General features: G+C 57.1%; 1 protein-coding gene across 1 annotated transcript in view; it reads right to left on the bottom strand.

The window, feature by feature from the left end:
* Positions 1-21,259, bottom strand: part of LHFPL7 (LHFPL tetraspan subfamily member 7) — a 33,975-nt gene extending 12,716 nt beyond the window's left edge. Inside the window, exons 1-2 of the mRNA XM_064523186.1 lie at positions 20,865-21,259; positions 15,622-15,760 (exon numbers count right to left, since the gene is read on the bottom strand). Of these exons, the coding sequence (XP_064379256.1) occupies positions 15,622-15,760; positions 20,865-21,158 (433 nt within the window). The 5' untranslated portion in view covers positions 21,159-21,259. The remainder of the gene's footprint in view (positions 1-15,621; positions 15,761-20,864) is intronic.
* Positions 21,260-21,587: the final 328 nt, after the last annotated feature.

The following is a 21,587-nucleotide window of genomic DNA, read 5'->3' as shown; positions in this document are numbered from 1 at the left end:
AAATGTCATCATTTGGCATGACACATTTGCTCCCTTCTCTCCCCCACCTGCTCGCTTCGCAGGGCTGTTTTAAATCAGGTTTTTCCTCTCCCAAGACTCGCAATTTAAGAAGAGCAGACGTTCAGGAAAACAGAATTTATAATGAAACTGGGAGCCATTAAATACTAGCTCTACATCAGAAGTGGCCTTATTGTGCAGGCACTGTACGGCGAATTTATTCTGACTTTATACATTCTGCATGTTGTCTCCCACGCCGCTGAGCCTCGCTTGCTGGCAGCTGAACCGAGCCGAGCCGCGCCGTGCCGGCGGCAGTCGTGGTGCCTCGGAAAGATGCTCGCGTCTCCCTGCGCTCCCGCCGCGCCTCGCGTCCCGGCAGTCCCCAAGCTCCGGGGTGTCACAGCCGTTCCTTCTTGCAGAGGCGGCTGTTTTGCATAGATGGCTGAGAGGTGATTAGAAACCCTGACAGCAGAGCATTTTATAGGGAATGCTACCACGAAAAATACACACCTGCAACAAAAGAGGCATCATCCTACATCCTCCTCCTAATTGATCCAAGCTACAAAGACTAGCTTTGGTTTTCCCAGGGCACGGGAATTACCAGGAAGACACAAATTGCTCGTTTTCATACTTCCTAATAAAAACTCTTTGACAGAGGGGTCAAAGCCGGAGATTTCTACTCCTCGGATGTCCTGGCCTTGTGAATGTCATCACTCAGGAGAAGCAGCCGTACTGCCACCTGGTCATAAAACCAGTTCGGTAACAGCCCTCATTTCACGCTCCCGATTCCAGCGCGCCGTAAATCAGCAGCGCCACGAGTAATGTCGGAAATCACCGTCCGCTCCAGGGCTCCCCTCCTTCTCCGGCCCAGGCGCCGCGCGGGGGGCTGCGTCCCCCCGGGGCGAGGAACGCTGCCGGGGTGCCGGCAGGCTCTGCGGTGCTGCAGACGGGTGGCTCGGACTCGCACATTGCACTGCGAACAGGGGATGGGATTGTCGCTGCGGGGTCGCCGAAAGCTGCCTGGCGATGCTGCGGGTCGTCGCAGGTGCGAATCCTCAGACAGGGCTGGTTCCTCCCGCAGCAGTCCGCAGGACTGGCAGAAATGCCCCAAATGAGCAGCTGAATAAAACGTGTTTCGGGATAGCCGATCGCTGGCCTCAGGCTGGCCCCGCTGCACAAGTTTCCGTCTTCAGCCACACCGAAAGGGCCCGCACGTCCTCCTTCGTTAATGCACTTCAAGGATTTAATGAATTACCTTGCGAGGTTAATATATCCCTCCAATAAATTTATTACTCTTCGATACAATTATTCAAGTGCTGCAGCTAACAAATGATCATCATTTATATTTCCTGACAGAATAACCGAGTTAACGCATTCGGACCATGAAATACAAAGGCCATAAATAAACTGCAGGGGCAGTTGAATGTCTGGGGGAGGGTTTTTTGCATCTCCAGTAAAGGTAGCATGAAAAGCCGCTCTGCCTCGGGGGTAACCTCAGGCGGGCGCGGGCAGGGTGCGAGTCGCGGCACCGCGGGGCATCACCGCACTGCTCTGTCCCAGGCTCCATCGCGCTCAAAGCCCGGCTCCAAAAGGCGATGCCATTTCGCGAGGTTCAGCGCTCTGCCTAACGCAGCCAGGTGCCGCGACACCGTCACGAAATAATACCCTATCCTGGAAATTATTTTAGAGCTAAATTCAATCGGTTGCCATGCCATTTGGCCATTTGTTTGTCCTGTGGCATGATAGTAAATGGCATCATCAGCAGAATAACCTGAGGGGCAGGGAGGTTTTCAGGCTCCTAACTCCGAACAGCCAGCAGTGGTACGGCTTCCTATTACCAGAAACGGTATTTATGGGAGGTAGGAACGGGCCCATACCATTTATTTACTTACACTCGATAGCCACCTCTGGCAAGAACAAATTTTCCATTAATCACCCTCTTATCTCTGTAAGAAACAGCTCCTCTCAAGGACATCTGTATTATTCCCTTTGTTTTATTAATATCGGGACTAGTGCTGCTATGGATCATCTGGCACTGGAATTTATTTACTTTGGAGACTTCGAAGGAGAGCTGAAATGTTTATGTAAAATATGCATTGATCTTTCTTAAGAAACAAACTCCTTAAGGCCCCAAACCATAGACAGGGGCACGAGCACTGGAAATTCATCTAAATACCTAGAGAAACTGAAGACGGGTCTCTCTCGCGCCGACGCGGGCGCCAGGGAAGGACCAGGGCTCTGCCCTCCGGCAGCAGACCGACCTCTGCGCGGGCGCTGCGGCTGCCCGGCTCCGGCCCCGGCCCCGGCGGGAGCCTCCTCCCGGGGCGGCAAAGTCAGCCGGTGCCTCCGTCCGCCTGCGTGTGAGTGCTGGAGTCAGTAACGTCTATGGGGCAGCGCGGAAAAATGAACTTAATTACGTCGTTTGTCTTCTCGGGATGCGGAGTTACGCCGCTACTGAAAGCCACACGGCGAAATGCGGCTAACGAACGCGGCGCGTTTTGCACAACTCGCTCTGCGTTTTCCGCATGCTGGAGCAAGCGCAGGACCCGAGGGGCGCTTCACGGTCGCAAAATACGGGCGGCAAGAGCATTTCCCCGCCGACCCCTGATTAATCCGGCAGCAGCGATTTGCGCTGGAGGAGCTGATGTGCACCAGGGCAGGACGAGCCCCGAGCCCCAAGCCCAGGCGGCAGCCAGCGGGGCCAGAAGCTGCCGTTGGCCTGAGTCACTTTCTAAGAAAGGAAGAGCAGGTTTCGGCCCAGCGCCGGGATGGGGGCACCTCTTCTCCCTCTTATGCTACTTGGAAGTATCTTATTCAGAGCAGGCGGCTCACATCTGCCTGTTAAATGCGCACATGGGAAAGGCGAAGGACTAGAAGCCGTGATGCTAATACATGTTTTGTTCATTTGGTGCCTTTAGTGTGTCCCTGGTGCCTTTCCTTCTCGGGCACGTCACCGCTTTCGAGCTAAGAAATCCCCGCTTTTCCGTGGAGGCCTCAGCTGCAGCGCCGGACTGCAGCACGAGCGACTCGGCAACAAGGCGGAGGATTTAAAGGGTTTTTCATCAGCTGATGGAAATTCCTGCCTAGGCTGGTAGCACCCGAGAACCGCCGCATGCCGCTGACTGCCGACCTCGCTGCGCTCCATCGCAGGCACGTGAACTTTGCAGCCTGGCACCCCGGAGTTTGCTGCCCAGCGTCTGCTAAAAACGATGCGCAACCTCGGTGCCGTGCACATATTTCCCTAGGGTTCATTTTCGACTAAGCCACAGGCAGGGGAAACTAAAAGCAGATGCATTGTGCTTTTTTCTGTGTGTTTGGAAGCTCAGTCAGGGAAATATTCTATCCCCGTGCTCCCGGGAGGATGCACAGCTTTGCAGTGCTTTCAAACAGCACCAGAAAGAGGGAAAGAAGAACTAAATGGGAAGGCTGGAACAGAGCTGGAAAGGGGTAGGTATTTGGTTTGGCTACTGGTTTATTAATGCATTGCAATTATGCACTCAGTAATAAACCCTCCCTTAAAAATGCTCTGCATCTCTAGCAGGGATTATTTACGGGAAATAAAAGCAGTTAAAGAGTGGGAATGAAATCCTGCCCGGACAGAAAGGTGGCCACCGGCGTCACTTGGCCAGGTTTTGCTCCCACGTATCTACAAAGAACCACAATTCTTCTGCAACGTGACAAGCAAATAAATGTGCAACGCCATCAGGCATCTTTGAAGCTACAGTAACCAAGTACTTACAGCTTATCTTTCCCTACACAATCCTTTATTTTTATTCTGCTGGCCTGAAAACTTTGCTCTACAGGTTTGTTTTTCCATGCAAGACACACTGATCCGTGCCCCTTTTTTAGCCCGTTTGCCTAAACGTGGCCACTTCCACTTTGCTTAAGCACCTTCTGAAATTATTTCGTCTCCATCTTCCTTATAACTTTTTTTTCCTCTGAGATATCTACTTCCTCCTCAGCAATTTTAAGGCATTTCAGGCTACCAAAAAACTGTAAAATCAACATTGCGCTCATATATAATACCATAAAGAACATGCTCCTTTAACCCTGTCCTTCGCAGCCCGTCAGCGCTCGCCGTGCTCCAGCGATTCGCCATATGCTTCGGCGAGGAACGTTTTGCACCTGCCACCGTAACGCGGGGAAAACGCCAGCTTTGCAGAAGGAAACATTAACTAATTTACACAGAGCCTGAGGTGGTCTATTAGCCCGGCATCAAAGCAAGAACATGTCATTACCGCTTGAAATTTGATGGACTATAACGAAGGAACGAGTGGAGCAATTGCAAAGCCCAAGTTGCACCGTCGGGCCGGGGACCCACGGCGTAACCGAAGGATGCGCGAGATGCATCCACCCAAAAACCTGAACGATGCAAAGGGTTAAACATCAGTCGGGGCAGCGTGGGCAGCTGTGGGCCTGCCAAGGGGCTGGCCAGCTGCTGGGCAGGTTAACTTCGTTAAGGTAATTGTCACTGGGCAGAGACACTTAAATTTGGGTGCAAGGCTGGTTCCTGCCTTGGCTGCTCTGTGTGCTTTGATTTAATGCCTCCTGCCAGCAGCAGCATCTCGGGGCTCGTAACAAGCAAGTGTCACAGAGGTACCTGCCACCTGGTCCAGCCTCTTTCGGCTTTGAGCTCAAATTTACAGCTTTAATTCAGGAGCCTGGAAGCTGGGCGCTCTGTATACGCGTAGCCGGAGGAACGGTATTTCATGAAATGACTTGCGTGCGGCCGGGGACCCGTCGAGGATGGGACCTGTCGAGGATTGCCCCCTCGGCCGCGGTGGGGTGATTTGCAGACAAGTTTGGAGCCTGGATTTTCCAATGGCAAATTGCAAAGTCTTAGTTAATCCCCTGCGTGCCTGGGCACTGCGGCTGGACCGTTTCACCTCTGTATGAGCGAGCTGAACTCTTAGCAGCTTCATGGGACAACAAGTGCTTGGCTGGGTTTGCTCAGCCTTTTAAGAGCCTCTCGAGCGGGATTTTGTGCTCAGGTATGTGACATGCTGCACTTTGGAGCTGCTCTGGCCTTGGGCTGACTGCTCTGTCCTTACTATATCCTCTTTTTGTCTGTAATTTGTCATGTATTCTTGATGCATGTGCTTGTTCTGAAAACCCCTTCTGGAAAGGCTTTGCTCCTTGTTTGCATCAAAACAACTTAACCCCGTGTTCCCAAAGTGCCCGTGTGTCCCGTGTTAAAAACAACCCAGGGAATATTTGCAGGCTCGGCTGGAACCGCACAGCGATGCATGCAGCGGCGAAGGGAGACAGCACCGCAAGCGCTGGGGGAAAGCCAGTCTGGGGATCTGGGCTCCTTCTGCAGCCCAAATGCAGCCCCGGTGCCCGTCGCGGCTGTGCTCGGGGGTCGTCTGCAGGGCTGTCGCAAAGCACAGGCGTGTGTTGCACGTTGCCAGCCTGCGCCGTACGTGCAGCTCTTTAATGAGGCCTGCTGTCCTTAGAGCAAAAGGACTCAAGGACTTTCTTAAAAAAGCCTCTTACATCATAGATTACCCTAATGCCTTTTGACTGGGAGGTGCAAACGTTACAAAATGGTCCTGAAATAATGTGAATTTTAACAGACTCTAACAAGGAAAGCAAAAACACTAGGTGGAGGAGAAAGCATTTGTTGAAATACATTTCCAGCAAGGGAGTATTTTTTAAAAAGGTATTTGCTTTTGAGCTGGAGTTTTACAGTGCATTTTCCACGTGGGTGTCAGCACAAGCCTGTGCTCAGGCACCAGCTCCTGATGGGCAGCTCCATGTGCAAAGGGTAAAGATCAGGAAGAATCTTTCCCTACCAGCAAAACAACCTAAAAAAGCAACATTACAGGGCAGTGTCATTATTCACCCATATTCTTCAGGAGAGAGAACTCTTCCAGGCAGCGTCTCTGCTGAAAGTGTGCAGAACACTTTTCTAAGTGAACACCAAAAACCTTTATTCATAGCCACATCCCTTCAGAGCTCTACATAACTCTATCTATAATCTAATTTTTCATCTATACTATTTCACCCCAAAGTTTTCCTTCTTACTGACTTTCATGTTTCCTGTCCGCTCTCATTTTCATGCCTGCCGCTGTCCTGTGGCTCACCAGGAATTATCTCTGACTTTTACTGGTACTTTGGGCTCCTTCCATCCTTCCTATCACACTTCTATGACATCCTCACTCCTTCATAAAGTATAGACTAAGCATTTGTATTGTGTCCTCTTTTTATTTTATGGCATTTGTTTTAGTTTATGCCTTAATCTGTAATGGGAGATGGATAACTTAATTGGTACCGCTGTGCGTGTTAGTGGAGACTTTCTCACTCCAGGTAAAGAGTTAATAGCCTAGATCAGCCCTCCACATAGCTGTAACTCTGCAGCCTGGTTTGAACGAGAAGAATATTTGGAGTATCTGGCTGCTTATAACCTGTCCAGGTCCTTGTGTTCACACCGCGGGTAATTCCAGGTGGAAGCTTAAACGGAAACGCGTTTATCAGAGCAGGACCTGCTGCCAGGGCCCTTCCTGGCAAAACTCAACGGCAGCAAGAAAGTGAAGCGCTCATGAGAGAGGCTCCGCTTAGCCTCTGAATCTCTTTGCTTTGGCTATCCGTATCTTAATGAGATGCTTTTTTAATGTAGGAGATGTTCTGATGACCTTAAATCCAGTCTCTAGTTAAACATTATCTAAACTCCTTGCTTTATCCATGCAGAATGCCAAGAAACTGGCGCAAGCCTTATTGTGCAGGTGAAGCCCTGCTTCAGCTCCAGGCTGTGCCGGGAAGCGGGTCCCCAACTCGGGTGTCACCACCGGCCGCGGGCCGGCGCGGGAGCAGAGCCGCAGGCACGCTGAGCACCGGGACACGAGACCCCCGCCGTCAGCCCACTCCGACTAGTCCCTGATCTGCTTTTTCCCCAACCTTGGAGAGTCCCACGTGCGAGGTGGCATTTGTGAGCCATAGATTATTTTATTCAGAAAAGGACATTTTGGACAACATGCAGAAGACGCATGGATACTGGGTTTTGGATGTCTTCGTTCTTACATGCCAATGTATAGTATTGCATCTGTTCAAAATACACTTTAAATAACCATTTTCATTAATTTGCGGCAGGTCTGGCTCCTGTCCTACAGGCAGATCTATGCCATACCCGCCTTCGTTTGCAACATCTCTGAAACGTCCATTATTTTGCCCTGTGCATAAGCGATCTCATGTCTGTTGCTTTCTCTGCAGCACGGTGCCATGTGCATCCCTCCTCTGAAAATTTCAGAAAGCGAAGCAATTTGTAAGAATGACAGAAAAATGGCTTCTTATTCGCGTTCAGCACAGCGATCCGCCACACCGAGGGAGACGCGGGTAAGGCGCGCGAGCCCTGCTTCTCACCGAGCTTCGGGCAGCCCGGATTAAAAAAAAAATCACATCAGCCAATTTGATCATAAAGATTCTAATTCAGCGCAGGTTAATTGAGAAGTCGGATTTCACGCTCTCGCTTCTGGAGAGGCGGGAGATAAGCCCGCGCGATGGCTCTTTATCGACAGTATGGGGACCTCATTTAAAGAGGGAGCATTAGGTTACAGGCGGGAAGATTAGCAGCAATCAGGCTGCTCTCAGCCAAGCAAATGCACTGGGTAATAGAGATAGAAGGCGCGAAGCAGGATGCATAGAAATGAGGTTTGATGCCAAATATTATAGGTCAGATCTAAGCTATCTGTCAAGTTGGCACTGATTGTTTCAATGCACATTAATTATTATTCACCTGTGAGCAGGTCATTTACCACTACCAAGTCAACGGCTCCTCCCACCCATTCCATTAGAAAATGGCTTTTTAATGAAGAAAAAAAAAAGTCCATTTACTCCCTCTTTAAGATCACTAATCATTGTATTATACCATGAAATACATCCACTTTTTCCCAATCTCCCATCAGAACATATCAGCTGTTACTCTGTTTCTTAGCCACAACCCCATAAATCCGATCCCAGCTCGGCATTTAAAGGCGGCAGGCTGGTTCTCCCTCTCGCTTTGTGTGCCATGCCTTTCCCATACCAAAAAGTGCCTGTTTTGTTGCAAGTGACAGAAGGAGAATTTAAAGGGATGCTGGAGGATCGTAAAGGCCTCCCCTGCCCAATCCCAGGCACGCATCTGCCTTATTGTTCTGCTGACTAAAGAATTAGAAACTATTAATAATGTCTCCGCTGGCAGGTCGGAAAAATACTTATCCTGTAGGCGAGGAGATTAATCCAAAGGGGGAAATAACCCTGCAAAGCCCTGCAGAAGCGAGCTGTCTAACCAAGCTGTTTGCTGAACCCAGCTGCTCTCCATCTCGGAGTGTTAATCTCGTGTTACTTCTTTTTTTTATGCCTAGTGAAACAATTTCAACATGTATCAAACTATTAGAGAATTCACCTAATTAGCGCAGCCGTTTTGCCTTATGCCATCTGACTTTGGTGATTCAAAGGGAGAGACGGGGAAACCAGTGGCAGTATAAGACAGCCGCATCCCCGTCACGATTATAGCCCGATGTTGATTAAATCGCGTTGATTTAACGTTTGCAAAAGCCATCGGTGCCAGCCCTGTGCAGGAACCGGATAGCAGAGCGGGTGCCGGTCCCGCCAGCCCGGCTTGCTTGCACGGGGCGGCTGCTTTGCCATCGCTTCTTGTGCCTTTAGCTCTGATTTTCATTGCTTCTACTACTCCAAGCAAAATAGCCGTCCTGGAAGTGCAGGCTTTTACAAAATCCGGCCTGCTAAGCCTTAACCGGCAGGGAGAGGTCCTGCTATGTTTGGTCCTTTGTTGTTGCTATGGCATTACCATGCATTTTTCCACGTAGGAAAGGAAATCCCCTGGCGACCGGATAACAAAGGTTTGCATTTCCAGGGCACCGTGTCCGTCTCGCCTCTCGACCTGCCCGACACCTCTTTCACCGAGCCGGCGTTCACCGCGTCCCCCAGACAGGCAGCCGTCGGAGCAGAGGCTTGCTCGCGCCCGCCCCGATGGACCGTGCGTGGGGAAACCTGCGTTTGGAGCTCTGCGTTTCAGAAACGGCTTTGTTTAACCACATCGGACTCGTCGTTCAGGGGAGTTTCCTGCCGTGGGATGCCCGCGTTGCAAAGCCACGTTAAGCAACCCAAACAGCGTCTGGCATGCTCGGCGGCTGACCTCCGCGGCGTGACGCGTAGAGCCGCAAGTCAAGCGTGGCTTTCCCGAGACGCCGCGTGTCGATAGAGCAGCCACAACTCACAGCTTAAAGAAAAAACGTACTTATTTTTGGAGTCAGATAGGATGGCACGCATTTAGCGCTCTGATAAATCTAACCATCGGTCAGCCCTGCTGCATACCAAATCTATTATTTGAATTAATAAACAAAAATGCATGAATGGTGCTTTCCTCTTACTACGACACGGGGAATTGAAATCGGAGCCATGCCAGTGACAGATCCCCTGACGTTACAACCGAGGAAAGTATGCGATGGCAGATTACAGAAGAGAATGACTGGTCTTGGTGATGCAGAAGAGCTGCAAAGCGTCAATATGAAAAGAGAAACAAAGGCGGATGACACAGCAAGGGTTCAAGGATAACTGCTAATAAAGGATGACATGTCGCAACAGTTGGCTGGGTTATAAGACATTCATAAACTACTTGGTTTCTATTAAGTTGCTGCTTTCCCATTGACTCAGTACTGATAAATGGGCCAAGGTAAGCAGCTTGGGTTTTTTTATTATTTTTTTTATTCTTGCTGGATATCAGATAGGAAGCCAAGATTCAGCTCTTCATGAAACTTAAGTTTCCAAAGGATTTTTCCCTATGCTATACACAAACTGCGAGCCTGGTTCAGACAACCATTCTGACAAAGGCAGCTGGAGTCGACCTTGACCCTAGTTCAGAGAAACGAGTCCTGTGTCCTGGCCAAAGTCCGCTCTGGTAAAGCCCCCGTCGTTCCAGGTCGCACAGAGCGGTTGGGCCTTGCTGTCTCTTGGCAGTAGCTCTGTCGTGGCGTCACCCGAAGGAACCCTCTGCATGTATGGTGTAACTCACGCGTTAATTCCAGTTTGCAAAATGCTCTGCGACATCATATGCGACTTCTCACTCTGGCTAACACACAAGGTAGTTAGGATTTCTGGTATCGCTGATCTTCAATTTCAACATAATATATACCTCGCTGTAACTGCGGCATCTCGTTTGATGCAGCCATTAGGGGGGAATGAATCGTTCACGACCAACGAGAGGGCAAAGGCCGTGGGCTCAAGACGGTCCTGCTGCAAGGTGTCAAGGTGTATTTTGGGTCAAACTCCTTGGCCTTCACTCGCTGTGCGTCTTCCACAGCTGTCACTTTGGGGTAACACAATTCAAAGGCGCCTCGTGATCCAGGCCTGCGAGATGTGGCTTGCATCCTCTCGCCTTCCCAAACCACGTTGCATATGAGACACTGCAGCGAGAAACGCATCTCCAGCCAGCGCGGGATAACGTGCCGCATCCGACACGTGGCTCGTGGCCATCCGGGTTCTTTAGCCAGCGCGGGAGAGCACACAGCAGCCCTACAGGCTTCCTGGACTTCTAATGGCTCTGATGGCTTCTGCATCAGCACTTCCTAATGGAGCATCTCAAGGGGGAAAATCTTCCCGTGAAGACCGGTAGGAGCAAGGGAGCAGCTGGCACAGCCCATGCGCGATGCTCGGACGCGGCACGGCAGGGCTTTGCGGTGGGAGACGTCGGCTCCCGCAAAGCCGCCGGGGCCGTCTCTGCCGACGCCGGGTGCCGAGGCCAGGCGCCGGCTCCCCAGCCTGATGGGAGATGCCTTCCCTCGGGGAGCGCTCCGGCAGCTATCCGGGATAAGCCAAAGCCTCCGAGACCTCCACTCAACGCAGACGGGCCACAGCGATAACGTACTCCTCCTAGCCACGTATCCTCGGCTTTGTTATTTTTGCATTTTGCATAATCTTTTGACTTCAGCTATTGATAAATAAATTGGTTTATGTGCCAGCGAGTAAATCACCATTCACCGCGGAGCCTCTATTGTGCCTCTCATTTGTAAGGCAGCTCTCGAGCTTGTTTTTTAATCAGTTTGGCTTGACATTTTGTTTTCCCACTATTATTTATGAGCCATATCTTATGAATGGATTATGTAAAACAGTTTAATGCCAGTTGCTGCAGACAATTTCTCAGGTGCTGTCACACAAGCTCTCCGGCAGTAGCACGTTCAGGTCTGGGTATGGTTCTCAGTTGGGCCGATGCGAATTAGACCATCAGCCACTGAGATCAAAAGGACTTTCCTCAGCTTTCTAACCGTGTGATTGCTTTTTTAAAAAAAAAAATCTGAGTGATGCTCTTCGCAGAGCGTGCGAAGGCCCATCACCGCTTCCGGGGGGGCCCGTTGCAAGGGTTAACCCACTTAGGCAGGGTCTGCAGCTCTGCAACCCAACCGGGTGCCTCTTGTTGCAAGGGATTATCAGCTCCTCCTGCTTTCAGCTGAGACTCGCTTTGGTTCGAGTTTGTCAGAAACACAGCACTCTTCGTGCTGGGTGGATTTTATAACACTTGCTTCCCAAAATCCTGGATGCAGTCCCTTCTGAGCAGCCTTGCTGGATATACGCGCTCCTCTGCAGCTAATTAAAGCAAGTGCATGAGCACCTTTTGGTGAGGGCGTTAGCGCTTTTCTTCAAGAGAGGAAGCAAAGCAGCAGCCCTTAAGCTTTTGCTTGCAAAAACCATCTCCAGATGCCAAAAGCCCTGCCAATTATTACGCTTGGATTTCACAGGTTTCTCTGATCTCTCACTGTCTGAGTTCACACCTGAGTGTGGAACAGCAGATGCGTGAAAACAGGATCCGAGGCACTAAGGAGCAGCTGGTGTTTATTTTTGCTATTTATTTCCCTGTTCTAAATTCATTTCTCTGGAAGAAACATGTGCTGTGGCCTGAAGTGGTTGCAGATGAGGTGCAGTATTGAGCACAGGGAGATGAGTGGAAAAGCAGTGACCGAAAGCCCCGGCTCGGCGCTGGCTTGCTGGGGCGCTTGATGGCAGCGCCGGCCCGGCCCGGGGTGCCCGGAGCTGAGGCCGGAAAGCGGCCGGAGTCGGGGGCTGGCAAGCCCAACCGGTTGCGTTTTTCATCTCAGCATGCAGAAATAAGCGTGGTTAATTCCCACGGTGTCGTAGTGACAACGCGGTGCTGTGAAGATGATGGATGTCGCCCGAGCCATTAAAGGGCGGTTTTTCAAAGACGGCTGCAAATGCAGTGCAAAACGCACAAAACGTTGTGCAGGTAAGTGAGGTGATGACCACCAGAAGCACGCGGACTGGATGCTTGTTTGGAGAAAGGCCCCGTGGTTTAGTGCCATCCGTCCTGCCTCCGTGTCCCGGCGCGAAGGAGGGAGCAGCGCTGGGAGCTGGCCGTTCCCGCACGGCCCAGACGCATCCCAGTGCACGAGACCATCCCAGCTCCTTGCTGCGCAAGCTGCCAAGCTCCCCCGTGCCGGCCTTCCCGGGGAGCGGGAGTCATCCCGCACCGAGCACTAATTCACCCCTATTTATAAAAGCACGTTGTTGTCGTGGCACACGTGCCAGGCGTGACCCAGTCCCCTGCTCTCCACCGGGTGCAAATGTGACCTTCGTTAACTTGCCTTTGTGCGCCTGGTCCTACAGGAGCAGCTCATCCTGCTCCCAATCTAATCTAATTTGAATGATAATTTAAAAGTTGTTTGATGCAAATGTGGCCATCTGCAGCCTCGCAGCTGACAGGGGTTTTAAAAACAAGCTTGGCAGGGGGGCGAGCTCGGTGGAGAGCAACAGCGAGGGGGTCGATGCATGGTCTTGGGCACGCAAAGACGGTAAGTAATAACGGTGCTAATGGTCTCGTGTTCCCGGCTGTTACTGGGCTGCCAGGTTTTGGATAACATGATAAAGGAGCCCGGACGAGGGGAGGGAGAAAAATGCATCCTCCTAGCAAGGAGGAGCCGTGTTCTCGCGTGCTGCCTTCCCCAAAGGGAAAAGTCTGCGCCACTTCCAGCCGTGGCGTGGAAATGTGATTCGTGCCATAGCAAGGAGGACGCAAGTCCCGCAGCGCAGCGCGTCTGCACCCCGCGAGTCCGCCGTCGTGGACCTCGGCAGCGAGCGTGGTGCCGTCGGAAAAGCATCGCGGCGGCTTTCGGTTGCGAGGCTTAACTACCGACGCGGTTAGGTAACGCGGGTCTTGCCCATCATTTAAAATGTTTTCTGTCACTTCTCTTGTGCTTCCTAAATTGGGGCATGAAAAATCGCAGCACCTGCGACAGCAAGAGCAATTGCCTACAGCTCCCCGTAGGGCTCGGCGGCACCGGGAGCTGCGTCAGCCGTCGGTCGAGCGCGGAGACGCTCGCGTGGCCGCGTTTTGGGCGGCAAGGGGCAGAAGTGGCTGGGTCGAGCTTGGTCCCGTTTGCAGCCCCCCTTACGAGGAGTCTGCCGGCATCCCTGCCTTCCTGCGGGGCTGGAGAAAACTAAACGTGGCAGCTGGATTTCTACACTTCTAATGGATGTGCTTATTCTGCAAACTGCACTTTTATTGTGTTTATGGGCATATTGAAAAAATGGGATATACATCTAAACTTTTTTTTTTTTTTTTTGGCACCATGCAAGAGGTCCCTGGTTTTCTGCGAGCCGTCGGGGTGCTGGCAAGGTGCCGGGGCACCGAGGCTTTCATTTGCGGCCGCCCGGCTGGTCGCGGCCCTGCATCGGCTCTGCGCCAGCGTCGCTGCTGCCTCGCAAAGTTTGCTAAGCAAATGAGCAGCGCGTCGTGCTGCAAACGGCCTTCTGCTCGAGACGGGCACGACGAAGCCGGCAGCGCTGAACGCCAGCTTTCGCGGGAAAGCGTTTCGGCCGCAGGAAGAGCAGCCGCCCGCGCGCCGGCACCGGATGCTATTTTTAAACCGGGGACGGGGGGAGCTCTGGGTTGCCTTGAATCCAAATCAATGCCCGGACGCAGGGTGCTGCTTTTCCCCTCTCCCCGCAGCCGGGTATCCTCCTCCGAGTCCCAGGGTCGTTTTTTGGACAAACAACCCTTCGGCGTCAGCGGGACGCTGGCGCTTCCTGCCCAGGGGGTGAGACGAGGTGAAGGGAATTGCATAAGTGGCTTTTTTTGTTGTTGTTGTTGGTTTTTCCCCCCCGTTTTCCTCCTGGCTGTTCTCATTCTGTCACAGCGAGGCCGGGAAATCGCTCTCCGAAGCGAGAGGAGCCGTCGCGAGGCGGCCGCCGAGCCGCGGGGCACCAGCAAAGCGCTGCTCCGCTCCCAACACCCGGCTTTTCCCAGCAGCATCCCAGTGCGATCCAGCGCTTTGGGTCTCGCCCGGCTGCTGCCAGCCCCGGGGTGGATGGGGCCGGCCGAAATTCAGCCTCAGCAAGCCGGGGCCGGGCTGGGCGAGGTTGGGGGTCTCGGGGCGGCTTTGGCTTTGCCCGTGGTGTAACGGTGAGCGAACGCTCCCGCGTCCGTCTTTGCTCTCCCTGCTGCTCGTTTACCCTTTCGTAAGGGATCGCGCTCTGGCGATTTGCTTGGATGGGTTTATTTTCTCGGGGGTTGACAGCAGCCATCCGCAATCACGTGCGCAGTTACCCCGGCTCTCCGGGCCCTGGTGGCACGACGGCTGCTGCGGTTAGTGCTCTGTCTTGTCTGCGTGGGGTTTATTCCTTCTGCAGCCGGAAAGGGCATGGCTCAGACCTCCAAAAATAGCAGAAAAGTGCTAAATGCATAGCCCGAGCCTGGCTGCCCTTTGCTCTGTGGGGCTGTGCTCAGGATCGGGCCGCTCTTGGGCCGTCGTCTGGCTCGGTTTGGCCTTGCATGGGCGATTCCCGGGATCCTGCGCGACGGGAAAAGGGGAGCAGAGCGGCACGGGAGGATGCACACGGGCTGGTGAGCACCGATGGCGCTGCAAATTCTGCTTTTAACTGCACTGCAGCTCGCCCTGGAGCCTCTTTTTGGGGTCACGCGACAAAAAGGCGAACGCGGGCGTGCAGCTTCGGCAGCTGCGCCCGCGGGAGCCAAGCGACAGGGCTGTCGTTGCCGAGCCCAAACCGATTCAGCCGCTTGGTCCCGCTGACGCGGGGCCACCTTGCACCGCGTGGTTTTAAAGAAAACCATTAGCTTGAGCAAATGCACCAGCGAATTCACTTGTCGATAACACTTAGCTGACGGTTCATTTACAGCCCGTCCGATGCTGCCGAAGCCCCTGGACGGCCTCGCTGCCCGACACGGGAAGGTATCCGTGAACCCGTCGCCCCGCGCCGATAACGCGGGTCCGTAAAGCGGCTTCGAGGGGCCCGAGGGCCGCGGCGGGCGGCTCAGCCCCAGCAGCCGGTGCTAAGCGGCTCCGGCCGCGGGAACCAGCTCCGGCCATCTGCTCCCCCGGGATCAGCGGCGGGAGGCCGCATAGGAGGATTCCCCCAGCAAGCCGGGAGGGCTTTTCTGATTAAGGGAGTTTATTCTGGGCAAATTGGGGAGTTTTAGCTCCAGCTTTGCAGCCTGGGCATCCCCCCATGGGTGTCGGGGTGCTGCCGGCTGTCGCCCACCACCGCGGGAACGAGCTCGGCCCCGCGGGAAATGCAAAAAAAACCCTCCGCGAGAGCCGCACGCGGATGGGGGGGACCCGCCCCCCGGTGCCCCCCGCCCCGAGCGGGCCCCGCACTTGCCTGCGGCGGTCTGCACGTAGCCGGCCAGGATGCACGCTCGCCTCTCGCAGGCTCCGGCGGGCAGCAGGACGGCGAGCAGGGCCAGCAGGGCGCCCAGGGCCAGCAGGGCACAGCCGCCCGCGCACAGCACGGCGCTCGCCTGCAACGACACGCGGGCGTCAGTGCCACCGCCACGTCCCCGCCACGTCCCCCCGTGCTTGCTGCCAAAGGCTGCGGAAAATGCCACTCTTTGGCCAAAAGGGGCTCGTGCACGGATGCCGCCGGGCCGGAGAAGCCGCATCGGCTTTTTTGCAGCCGGGATAGGGGCCTCGTCCCGCTTTTCCCAACGAGCCCCATCGTCATAACGTGTGCGGGAGCCGATGCGTCCCCGCGGGACAGCAGAGCTAGAGATGCTGCTCTTCTTTTTTTTCCTTTCTTTCCTTCTTTTTTTCCTCCCTTAATTGCAGCTCTCGGGCCACCGCGGTTCCTGCAGGAACAAACCCAACAAGCGCCCATAGCCAGGCCACCCATGCTGCGCCCTCCCTTCCCGGCAAGATCCCGGGATGCGGAGATGCCGCGGCGCAGCACGAGCCAGGCGGCCTGACCCTGTCCTTCCCGCCCTTGTATCCACGTTTTATATTATATATCAAAAAAACGGGGTCTTTGGGCTCTCCCCGTGCTCGGCACAGGGCCGTCCGCCCCTTTTCGAGGGTTTCAAAGCCACCGAGCTCCACCGAGACAAGTGACGGGGCCCGGGAAACACCGAGCGGGATGGACATCCCAGCGGAAGGGGCCGCGGGAAGCAGCCCCGCTCCTCCCCGCGCGGCGCCTGTTGTTTTTAACGATCCAGGCTCATCTTAATTACGTTAGCGCCAATCCCCTGGAAACTCGCAGCTCCCGCTGGCAACAAGCTATTAGCGGCTCGCGCCGCTAATCCCGGCTCAGAGGCCGCGGCGCAGGGGCCCGGGGTGGGTTTAGGGCCAGGGTGGGTTTTGGGCCGCTGGGCTGGGAGAAAAGGCCGGATCGACGCGGATGAGCGCTATATTTAAAGAAGAGCCGCTTTTTGTGGGGATCCTGCCCTTGGCGTTTACAAGGGCGGCAGTGGATGCCCGGTGATGGGCATCCCGTGGGAACCGGTGTGTGTGCGTGTGTGTGTGTATGTATATATAAATATATATATATATTTTTTAAAAAGTATTAAAAAAGGGGAACGGGAGCCCCACGTAGAGAAGCCTTGGAGGAGCAAGCTCCTTGCTCTGCTGCTGGCTGCCGGCAGGCTCTCGCTGCGCGCTCAGTTTTTGGGAGCTTTTTGGGAAACAGCCCTGTGCCACCGTGGTGCCCCCAGCCCAAACAGCGGCTTGCTGCGAAAAGCAGCGAGGTTTCAGGAGAAACTTCGCTGGTGGAGCGACGATACCGGCCAGCATCGGCTCGAAAGCCTCTCCGCCGCGGCGCGGTGCCTCCCTCCCTCCCGCCGGCTGCTGCATCCCGAGCGGAAGCGGTTCGGGAAACAGGACGTGGCCGAGGACCAAAAATAGACGGGGGGAAATAACTGGGGTCCATCGCGTGCCCAGCCAGGAGGATTTCGGATGGGGCCGCTCGTTGCTGCAGAAATGCGGGAGACCGGCCGGGGAGAGGCGGGATGCACCGGGACCCGGGGCAGGGACCCAGCAGCTCCCTCCCGCCAGCAAAAGATGCAAAACCCGTCGTGTTTGCTGCTCCCCGGGAGATGAATCATTTATCCCCAAACAATTTAGCAGGCCCCCAGGGGGGCCGTAATGCGCTTTTACGCAGCGTAATAAACTGCGATTAACAGCAGCCCCCCAGTTTGGACGTGGCGCAGGCGCTGCGGCGGCTGGGAGCCCCGCGGGACGGCGGGGGCTCGTGCGGGGGGCAGCAACGCCCTTCCCAGGGCTGGGGATGACTAAGGGAAGGAGAGGTTAGCGCAGGGTAAAGCGCTGTTCTGCACGTCCACGTCACCCCGAAAGAGCCTCGGCGAGGCGCGAAGGGCCTCCGAGCCCGAAGGGCGCCCATCTCGCCCAGCCCTGCCGCCGGTGCCCGGGGGCAGCCGCGGTTTCACCCCCTCCCACGGCCCCCTGCAGCCCTCGCTGGGCCGGATCCTGCCCCGACGGCTCCTCGTGGCCGCGCGGGCTCCCAAGGGGCTCCTGCCGTCCCCAGCACCGCCGCGGCTGTGCCGAGCCGACAGGGTTAAATTAAAGGTGCCGGGGCCGGCGGAAAGCGGCGCTGGGATTACGGAGGGGAGCAGAAAAGCAGCAGCACGGGCAGGCAGCCGAGAAGGCCCTCTTAAGAGCAGAAAGGCACGTTAATTAACCTCCAGACATGATTCAAAGCATCATTTGTAGGATGATTAACATAATCCCCCAAGTGCAGACGCACAACCGGCATTAGCGATCGTTTGCGGAGCTGAACGCTCCCCGCCCCCTCCCCGGGTCTGCATAGAAGCGCGGTCGCAGCTTTGGCGGCTTTGGCGGCTTTGGCAGCTTTGGTGGCTTTGGCAGCGCGCCGTTCACGCAGCCGAAAGAGCACCGTCCCCGGGGAAGGGGCATCCCGGCCGCCTCTGCTCCTGCCCCTCCGCGCGCCGCAGGTGTGCGTCCTCCCCAGATGTGCTGTCAGCAGCCTCCCCAGATGTGCTGTCAACATCCTTATGGGATATGTTGTCAGCATGCTCCGCAGGAGTGGTGTCAGCATCCCCTCCAGATGTGCCGTCAGCATCCTTATGGGATGTGCTGTCAGCATCCCCTCCAGATGTGCTGCCAACATCCTCATGGGGCGTGTTGTCAGCATCCCCTCCAGGTGTGCCGTCAGCATCCTTATGGGATGTGTTGTCAGCATCCCCTCCAGATGTGCCGTCAGCATCCTTATGGGATGTGTTGTCAGCATCCCCTCCAGATGTGCTGTTGACATCCCCCCAGATGTCACCCACGGGCCACCAGAAGAGCTGCCGAGCCCCACCTCGGCCTTGGCTTGCTGAGCCCCCCAGCCCTGGGCACCGCCCCGCTGCTCTGCCGGCTTGCGGCTTCCACGAGTTCACCAAAAAGCTGGTGACTGTCGCGGGAAGCTCCTAGGCCCGAGCGAAGGCGAGCGCTCGGCTTTCCTTCAGCGGAGCTGCCCGCAGGATGGCTTGGAAGGTCGGAAACGCGGTCTGCGAGCCAAGAGCGCTCCGTTTTTCCCCGCTCGTGCCAGGAAGGAGACTCATGCCGCTCGACACCGCAGCATTATTCCCTCTGACCACAGCCCGACCAAGAAGCTCCCAGGCTTTGTGTTAGGCTACGCTCTGCGTCTAGCGTCTTTTTAAAGGCTGTTGGGTGGCCGAGGCTCTGCCTGGTCGAATCTTGCTTAAATGAGTCACTGCGGAGCGTCTTTCTTATCTTTAAAGTTTGTTATTCCTTGGACGCGTTTATCTGAATTGCATTTTGCAAAAGCAGCTGATCGAAGGCCAAGTTCTAGAAACGGCATCGGTTTTGCACGTTCTTGTGGAAATGGGAAGGGTTTTGTGCAGCCAGCGCTTCCCTCTGCAAAGCACAAGCTACTTGCTCGTCTTTAATGCCACCGCGAAGGAGCCCGGCAGCGTTCCGGCGGCAGTCCGGCACGGACCCCGCTTCCCGGGCGAGACGACAGCGCGATTTCGCGGCAGCCCGAGAAACCCGGCGCCTGAGCACCCGGCGTGCGGGCGCGGGCACGGCCCCCCCCCGGGGTTTATCCCTCGCGCGGGGATTTCGGCCGCGTAGCAACCCTGAGCCAAGCCAAGCTCCTCCGTTTCGGGAAGCTGCGGCGAAACCGCAGGGATAGAAGGGCGGGAGAGGGGAGGCCGGGGCGAGCGGCGCCGTGGAGGCTCGGTTTCGGCGTTGGTGCCGAGCGAACCTGGGCGCAACGAGGAGGGAGGCCGAAGCCGACCCATTTCTGCCCCGATTTCATCCCGCTCGGGGGGGAGCGCGGCGGGACCCCGGCTGCCCCGCACCGCCACGGTCCTAGCAGGGCCCCCAGTGCCCCCGGGCCGGTTGGGGATCCCCCCCCCGGGGCCGCGTCCAGGCAGCCCGGGCTGCCAGCACCCGCACCGAGGCACCCACCCGGGAGGCTGCCGCACGGCGCCCCGAGCACCCGAGGGACGTCCCGGCAGCACCTGCACCCCGGGGCCGGGGGGACGCACGGGGCAGGACGGGGGGATGCAGGGGACGCTCGGGGGCAGGACGGGGGGACGCACGGGGCAGGACGGGGGGATGCAGGGGACGCTCGGGGGCAGGACGGGGGGATGGAGGGGACGTTCGGGGGCAGGACGGGGGGATGCTCGGGGGCAGGATGGAGGGATGCTCGGGGGCAGGATGGAGGGATGCTCGGGGGCAGGATGGAGGGATGCAGGGGATGCTCGGGGGCAGGACGGGGGGATGCAGGGGACGTTCGGGGGCAGGATGGAGGGATGCTGAGGGGATGCCGGGCCAGGTCTGGGGAGCAGGGTGAGAGGATGCCGGTGGGATTCAGGGTGTGCCGGGAGCACGGGGCAGGACGGTGAGATGCTGGGAGGATGCTGGGGAGCCCGGGGTGGGGGTAGCCGGGTGCTGGAGGGACGCTGGGGAGCCCGGGGCAAGACGGGGGGATGCCAGGGAGATGTCGGAGGGATGCGGGGGGGATGTCAGGGAGCCCGGGGAAGGAGGGGGGATGTAGGGGGGATGTTGAGGAGATGTCAGGGGGATGCCGGAGAGCCAGGGGCAGGACGGGGGGATGCAGGGGGATGTCGGGGGGATGCCGGGGAGCCCGGGGCAGGATGGAGGGATGCAGGGAGATGTTGGGGGGATGTCGGTGGATGCCGGAGGGATGCTGCAGAGCCCGGGGCAGGCTGGGGGGATGTGGGGGGCGGCCGGGGGACGTCAGGGGGATGTAGAGGAGATGTCGGGAGGATGCCGGGGAGCCCGGGGCAGGATGGAGGGATGCGGGGGGATGCCGGGAGGATGCCGGGGGGATGCTGCGGAGCCTGGGGCAGGACAGAGGGATGCGGGGGGATATCGGGAGGATGTCGGGGGGATGTCGGGGAGCCCGGGGCAGGATGGAGGGATGCGGGGGGATGTCGGGAGGATGCCGGGGAGCCCGGGGCAGGATGGAGGGATGCGGGGGGATGTCGGGGGGATGTCGGGGGGATGTCGGGGGGATGTCGGGGAGCCCGGGGCAGAATGGAGGGATGCGGGGGGATGTCGGGAGGATGCCGGGGGACCGCGGCGGAGCGCGGGGCGGGCCGGGGGCGGGGGTGCGCTCACCTGCCAGGAGCCGGAGGGGATGTCGGCGAAGCGGCCGGGCCCCGCGGAGCCGTGGCAGCCGCGGGGCGGCTCGGCGCAGCGCCAGAGCAAGCCGAAGGCGAAGCCGGCGGCGGCGCGGCCCGGCGGCAGCAGCCAGGCGGGCGAGAGGAAGGCGGCGGCGCAGGCGGCCAGGAGCCCCGCCGAGAGCAGCGCCCAGAAGCAGCCCACGCCGCTGCACATCCTCGGCCGGCGGGGCAGGGAGCCGGCGGGCCGCGCCGCCCCCGCGCCCCGCTCCGCGCCCGGCCGCGACAGCATCGGCGGGGCCGGCGCGGCCGCCGGGGCCAGGCGCGGGGGCCCTGCCCGCGCCGCCTGCGCGCTGCCTGCGCGCTGCCTGCGCGCCGCCGCCGCGGGGCGCGGCTGAGGCCGGGCGCGCTCGCGACACCCGCCGCGGGGGGGGGCGGCGGGGGGGGGTGCTCGCCGCCCGCGGGGACGCGGCTCCTTCCCCAAAGTTGCGGCTATTGGGGCCGCGCAGCGGGTCGCGCAGCCCTGCTGCGGCTTCGCCCCCCCCGGCCGCTGCTCATTTTATCCTCCGCAGCGCTGCGAGTGCGGAGAGGGTAAAAGCGGGGACCCCCCCGCGCCCGGCGGGCAGAGCCAGGCCCACGGAGCTGGCGTCCCTCCCTGACACCCTGAAATAACCACACGGGGATCAGGCAAGAAACCGCTCTGCCCCGGTGTCCCCAAGTG

This window comes from Dromaius novaehollandiae, chromosome 19 (assembly GCF_036370855.1).
Source record: "Dromaius novaehollandiae isolate bDroNov1 chromosome 19, bDroNov1.hap1, whole genome shotgun sequence".
Classification (NCBI taxonomy): domain Eukaryota; kingdom Metazoa; phylum Chordata; class Aves; order Casuariiformes; family Dromaiidae; genus Dromaius; species Dromaius novaehollandiae.
Note: the sequence above shows the minus strand (reverse complement) of the source record. Positions and strands in the feature narration are given on the sequence as shown.